The sequence below is a fragment of the Merops nubicus genome, unplaced genomic scaffold (genome assembly GCF_000691845.1).
Source record: "Merops nubicus isolate BGI_N331 unplaced genomic scaffold, ASM69184v1 scaffold19058, whole genome shotgun sequence".
NCBI classification, from domain to species: Eukaryota; Metazoa; Chordata; class Aves; order Coraciiformes; family Meropidae; genus Merops; species Merops nubicus.
This window is the reverse complement of record NW_008627939.1, coordinates 39,495-46,774: the sequence shown is the minus strand read 5'-3', so window position 1 is coordinate 46,774 and position 7,280 is coordinate 39,495. Positions and strand designations below refer to the sequence as shown.

General features: G+C 42.9%; 1 protein-coding gene across 1 annotated transcript in view; it reads left to right on the top strand.

The window, feature by feature from the left end:
• SYNE3 (spectrin repeat containing, nuclear envelope family member 3) overlaps positions 1 to 7,280 on the top strand; it is a 34,321-nt gene that overhangs the window by 3,899 nt on the left and 23,142 nt on the right. Inside the window, 3 exon segments of the mRNA XM_008946517.1 lie at positions 1 to 85; positions 5,262 to 5,423; positions 6,186 to 6,530. The exon segment at positions 1 to 85 is cut by the window's left edge and continues 11 nt beyond it. Coding sequence (XP_008944765.1) covers positions 1 to 85; positions 5,262 to 5,423; positions 6,186 to 6,530 — 592 coding nt within the window.

Sequence of the window (7,280 nt, the reverse complement as noted above, 5' to 3'; positions counted from 1 at the left end):
CAGCAGGATAGGTGACCCCAGCGTTGATGAGACTGCTCAGAAGAAAATGGTGGTGGAATATGAAGGAATCAGGCAAGAAGCTCAGGTACGCGTACGAGGAGTGGGAAGTGTTCAGATTTCACCAATATACAGTATTGTTTGCTGTCCGTTCTTTGAGTGATGTGGCCTACCTGGTAGGATTGCAAAAGAAAAAATGGCTAAGGACACCTTCTTCTGTCAGAGGACTGTTTGCAAAAGTCATTATGTGTCAGATAAGCTGTTAATTTGGATGCCTTCACACTGATTTATAGAAGGTTGTGGTAAAGTAACTACAAGCTGCTTGCTGTGACCCAGTAAATATTGGTTTAGATCATCTCTGTACTGAGTTTGAATTGTTCCTCATCTTTCAACACATTAGTGATTCTTGTATAAGCAGATGCAAAGTACCCCTTCCCAGAGCCAGGGAATATTAAATGCTTGCACCCTTGTTGGAGGAAGTAGCATTAGTCCAGATCCAGAGCTGGATCTGCCTGCAGAACTGGGAAACAGAGCTGGGAGTCAACTGTGGTTCAACACTGAGCTCAGCTCACCAATTCCAGTGTCTGAAAGATTTTCACTGCACACAGATACTAATTCTTGCTTGATGATAACCTTCCAACATAAACAGTTGTTAGTTAGGCTGGTGTAAGATATCTTAGTTCATCTTTCAGTGCCAGTGATTTCCTTTGACCCTGTTCCTGGATAAAGGTTTCAGACAAGGCTTGTATTTTTCACTTCTAAAAGTCAGGTAGAGACAGGATTGGACCATGTTGTATGGCTGAGGGGAAGACATCTGCTGGTGGGCAGAATTCAGTTTCTTACTAGCCTATATCAACAGAAATACTCAAAGGTGTATTTGAAATAGACATAGACACATCTATCCCAAGGATATAGAGATTGCAATCTAGCCTGTGTCTCACCATGACTTCCAGGAGTTCCATAGGCTGGAATTACCTAGTGTAAATGCAAATAATTTTCATTCAGCCATCTACCTCTGTCATAGTGTTGCCTTCTACTTGTTCCCACACCTACGCCTCAGTCCAGAACTAGAGCCTGACAGAGGTGTATGCTGTCCCTCCCTGGGTGGTGGTGTACAAAGTTAACCAGATCACACAGGAAGACCAACAATATTGGGATGCTCTTGGTATCGCTCTGCTTGCTCTACAGATACTTTTTCTGTTTAAAAAAAAAAACAAATCCCAAAATAATGAAAAAAAAAAATCCAAGCTGGCACCTTTCATGAGTGTGATATTCAGATACTTTTTCAGCCATAAATGTAAAACTTCTGCTAATAGGTCTCTCCAAAAAGCAGAGTGTATTTGGGAAATTTTGTGACTGCAGCTGCACAGAGGGGCTGTAAAGCCACCAACAGACTCGACCCTCAACATTGATTATTTATTTTTAAAGGTAGATCTCTTCATTACAAGGCAACTGGATTTACGATTAAGGAAGTTAATGGGAGTTCAGGTGTTGTCTATCTCAATTGCCATTTAAAATTCTCATTCACTCCCTTCTAACCAAGAGTAGTCTTGGATTTGTGAAGCAGGGAATGATCGCTAGCTATTTTAATAAGGCAGTTTTTTCAAACAAATCATTTGAATACTCAAAACCAGAATGTGACCTCTCTGAGACTGGTTTTACATAGTGTAATTTCTCTGACTTGGATACATGTTGGTGAAAATGAGATCAGGAAGTGGCTCATAGTGCTTAGACAAAATAAGTCTTTATGTCTCCAGCCAACTTTGATGCTAGAAAAAGCTTTTCTTTGGCATTGGTTACAATTACCACATTTCATAGGATGAAGTGAGAGAATTCAGCTGAGGAATCCCTCTTTCAGGAGGTATGGAACAAAGAAGGGAGTTGAGAAGCCTTGGATTTTGCAACTGCAGTAGATGCAGAGTTCATTAGCTAATGCCAGTGTTACAGGCACCTTGGGAGTCATGTTGTCCTGTGCTTAGGGACACGACTTAGTAGATTTAGGTTAACGGTTGGACTCGATGATCTTGAAGGTATTTTTTCCAACCTAAGCACTTCAGTGATTCTGTGGTTGGCAGGTATAATGCTAGAGAAACCCTGAGACCTCTTCCAACAGGAGGGAGGGATGAATGAAAGAGATACAAGAGTTGTAAGGGGTTTGCTCTGGCCGCTCACATGACGGGAGGCCAGGCGAAGTGTGACTTGCAGATGCCAGCTGAATGCCTGCGCTGCCTCCCAGAGAAGCCTTGCTGCTGTGTGCAGATTACACTCCTGTTTGAAGACCATTTTTAGATCCCATGCAGTTGTCCAGCTATATCAGAAGGCAAGCTCTTGGACAGGGTTCCTTAAATGGCTTGCCTGTGACACTGCTTCTTTGGTATGAGCAAATGGTGGGATTTTTTTTTTTTCTTTCTCAGTGCTGACATGTCTTTATCATTCCCAAATTTTAAAAGCACATCGTTTTCTCTTAATTAAATTGACAAGAATATATTTAGATGTGGCACACGCTTCCTGTGTGCTTTCCTTTGCTTAGTAAAATAACATGCAAAGGTAGATGGTTGTAGTCTTTAGCATCAATAATGAGTGAAGATGGTAAGAAAACTTATGATATACTGTGTGCTGATATTTAGTCATATATATCAAATATGTCTGAGCACATCAACTGAATCTTAGTCCGTGTTGTCGCTCTTAAGTGAAAACTAGATATTTATAATGCCAGCCCTCACATACCCTAAATCTAAGACTAAAAGCACGAGGAAGGTACTGTCGAAGCTTTCTGTACTTTACTTGAGATGCCACAGAAGGACTTAAAGCAGGAACTTCCTTTATACCCTCTGGATTGCCTTCCAGAGGAGGCTCATTTGCCTTGGCTGACTGTAAGGGGCGCTTAGAGGAGAGGATTTCCTATTCCTCTGTCTACCCTCCTTGAGTACCCAGGGTTGGACGTATCCTGCCCAGACACACCTCTTCCTCTAGCCCATGGCAAAGCCATTCTTTCCCTCTTGGTGCTCTCTCTCTTTCCAGGGCCATTTCCTTGCTTAATGTCTCCTCACATTCACAGAGTGCATGTGGAGACCGAGTTTAGCACTGTCCTGCTCCCCAAAAAGCTAACTTAGCAGAAGCAAGTGACACCAGATTTTTTATAATTAGAAAGTTTCCCAGCCTAACCTCCTGGAAGGGAGAGGGGCTCAGCCATCTCTTTGTAAGCCTTGTTTGCACAGCTGACAGCTAGTACAGTCTGTCTAGGTCCATTGCATCTCTTCTGTGACTTCAAGGACCAGCAGGAGTATCCCAACTGTGCACTCCTTAGTTTTGGATGAATAGCTGGACCAAGGGTGGGTCATTTCAACTTCCTTTTTAACCCTATGCTTGCTTATTAGCATTAAGACTTTCTGAGATTTCATTGTTGTTCTGCCTTTTCTGACTTGCTCCCTTTGGCACTTCTGTCAGTGCAACAAACCAGCCTGATTCCCTGGATTCAATAAGCTCAGGCTGACTTCTTTCACTTGGAAGTTTTGCCCATTTACACCACCCTAAAACTGCATTCTTAAGTCCTTAACTTGAGGTCAAGGTGTGAATCATTTAACCTGTGTGCACCTCTGCAGATCTGAGAGTCAAGGGAAGGGGATCTAGGAAACAAGTGAGGTGTTCTGCAGACACATCTTGGCCACAGAGGTCTGCAGTCATAATTCTACTTTTTGGGCTCATCCAAACCCATGTTTGCGTAGGTGGTGCTATTAAAGGTCCTGCCCTAATAAGTGGGCAGCCTTTCATCCTCCATGGGGAGCAGTTGTCTCTTAGCAGACCCTCTTTTGTCCCAAGACAAGTCAACTAACTTCAGAGGAGTCATTCTTGATTTGCACAAGTCAGCAGAGATGGCAGTGGCAGTGTGGAAAACAGGCTGGTGTGGTGCCACCTGGGGAGTGGTGGCTTTGTACTGCACTGTGGCACAACCTGTCCCAAAGGTGAAAGGCAGAGTCCCAGAGGGACCACCACCCCAGAGCACCTGGGAGATCCCACGGTGGCTGAAGCTTGTGCCACACTTCTGCTGGCCTGGCTGGAGAAAGGCTGGCAGGACGGCGAGGGCCCAGTGCCACCTCAGGCAGGCCGATGGGTGTGGGATGTGCCCGGAGCCTCACAGAGACGAGGGAAACGCAGAGGGGTCTTTTACACTCTGCCCAACACTGCAGCTGTTGCCTTACTTTCTGGAGGTTATCTGGGATGAAGCTCTGCTCAGAGGCATGGGATATCTCCCATATTGTGGAAAATGAAACTTAGCCCATTGTCTGTGACAGCAAAGCCTTTCAAGGGTGCTGCAAGAACTAAATGGATTGCCAAAGGAACAACTTTTTTTCCAATGTAACCATACTGTACCTCAGTTGCTCTCCATGACAACTGGTGAAGGGCAAGAAAAAAATCTGTCTGATTTTGTAGGAAATAATACTTTGGATATTGTACTAGTGAAACAACCGAGCTTGTGATTTGTGCAGTTTCCTTCAGCAAGGCCTGAACTTCAGCTGGCAAACATGGATAATCTGACCAAACGTGACTTTGCCTTATTGAGAATGGTGCCAGACTGGATCATCAGGGGTTAAATCCTGATGTGCAGGTCCCTGTAAATTCAGGGATTGTTGGTTAGAGGGCACACACACACTAATTCAGAAAATGAGGCCTGCTTTCCATAGGCTTAAATTTGCTTCCAGGGTCTGTGATACCAACACAGGATAGTTTGTGGTCTGCTAATTGTATAAGTATGGAAGTTTCTGGGCTACATGATTGAAGGTGATGGTCACTTTTACAGCCAGCTTAAGTAATGAACACTTCAAAACAAACTGCATGCTTCTAGCACAGTGTCTCTTACTCTTATCTTGAGAGACAGGCAAATTCAATCTGTTGTGTGCTCATCTTTACTTTTAACCAGCATAGGCACCATAACTGCTTGTCTCCCAAAGTGAAAACCAGAAACAGACTTCTGTCTCCTTTTCTTTTCCTAGTAAGAGAACAGGAAATTTTGGAAAGGAGAGACTAGAAATTCACCTGAGAGGACCTTGCAGTTTTTCTCCTTAAGAGACCAGCCATGACCCAGACAGGGACTATTCTTTATGTACTCTGTGTTCTCTTCTGTCAGGTGAACTGTGAATTCCTGTGGAAGTCAAGTGCTGTCAGGGTGTGGGGAAAGTGTCTCTTGTTTAGAAACTCTGGGTCACAGTGTAAAGAAAAAAGAGCCAGATCAGCACTGTCCTCATGGCTTCTGTCTCTTGTTACAGAGCAGGGTGAAACTGTTGGAGCAGATAACTGAGGAGCACGAGCGGTACAGCGCAAACGTCAACCACTTTCAGTCGTGGCTCAACGGTGTGACTGAAAGATTGAACTGCTGCGTTGGAGAAGCAACCAAGTCTTCAGCAGAGGACAAGTTAAAGGCACTGAAGGTCCTTAAATGATGTAGTTCTAACAAGGAGCTGGGGTTGTGTGTTCTTCATGGCTGTACATGTTTCTCAAACCACACAAGGGTGTACCTGAGGAAAGACAGACACAAAATAAGATGGTGATTATAACATGGGCTAGGGGAGGAGGGTTCTGTAAGGTCCTAAACTGTAAGTGCATGTAGTTCTCCCAGCGGTAACATGAGTTACAGGCTGGTCTCCTGTTTTTCTTAAAACCTCAACTCCTACAGTTATGTGATTCTTTGAGAATCTTACCCTTTAAACTTTTTTTAAATGAATAATAGCTGGTAAATATGATCCAAATAGAGTCTGAAGGTTTACGGGTTTTGACAGCTTAGAGCTGCTGATAAAAAAAAAAAAAATACTAATTTTGAGAACAGTATCCAATACTTTGGTGCCACTGCTTAAACTGTTTAGCTTTAAATCTCTCAGAGATCTGACTATTAGTATTTCGTAGTGCTTGTAGCTCCTATTTGCTTTGTCAAGGACCTCAGGTTACCAGCACTTATGAAAATCAAGACAGTATTTTCAGAATCGTGGCAGTTAATATTACTCAGAAGGCAGTCAAATGACTATGTCAAATAAACCCTGGCTTCTGATCACCTGAAAAAAGATGTATTTTGAAATAAGAAGTGAAGAACAAAATATTTGCAACCAGGAGAAGTGATATTTTCTTCCTACTGCTTTCTTTTTTCCCCCCCCTAACTTCCCATTCCTACAGCTAATCTTTTTAGTGTATTTCTGCAGGAAATTGCCAAAAGCATTCGGCGTGGTGGAAAGAAATGGAAGTACCTTGAAAATCAGTGTGCAGAGGTGATTCAGAATACTTCTCCACTTGGAGCTGAGAGATTGAAGGATGAACTCGAAGAGCTAAGAAAAGCTTTGGAGAAGCTGAAACTGCTGTGTAGTGAGGAGGAGGAGAGATTGCTCAGGATCCAGCAGTCAGAAAGTGCCTTTGAGTCCCAAGCCAGACAATTGGAAGCAGACATCCAGGAGCTGAGAAAAGATCTAGAGAGACTAGAAAATGACCTGGACCCCAGCAAAGGGGAAAAGACTGAAGCTGAGTTTGTAACTCTGTGGAGAAAATGTGGTGTAAGTTTTAACCCTTTGTATGCCTAAAACCAGCAGGATCAAGTGCAGTGGTAGATTGAACACACGTAGTCAGATCCAACAGGTTCTTGTCCCATTGCTTAAAGGTGATAAGGAAAGAGTATGAGTGTGTATGAAGTGGACTGAGGAAAATGTGAATAGCAACAACAGAATCAGCTATTCTAAACTTGCCCTCACTGCGCAGAGGGAGCGGGGTTGGAGGAAGTATGGAGTTTGTGTCGAGTTCAGAGGAACCACATCCAAAACAAGCACAATACAAAGCAAACACCACAATTTGCTCTACTTAAAAAGAAGCAGAAAAAGAATCCCTCACTGTATATACATATACATACATACACACACATGTAAACACAAATACAAAATTTCTGGGGTATTTGGTAAGACCATTTCTATATTATATCCTTCATCTGTGTAAGATGAGTACCTGTATTCCTTTACCAGCAGAGACATCTTCATTACTAAGAGGTCCCAAGTTTGTAGCAATCCAGTATTTACACCAAAATCAATCTCTTGCAAAAATGAGTGCCAAACATTTGTCACACAAAGTAGATAAAAATCTTTACTACCCATTTCCTCTTGAGGACTGATTTTGCATTTATTATCTCCTCTCAAAATGCCTTTCATTGCTATTTGTGTGTCTAGAACTCAGCAGGACTAGCTGGAAAAGTATATGCAAAAAGGATCCACAAAATACAGACAGGTTCAATCCAGCTACATTTGCATGGGGTTTTT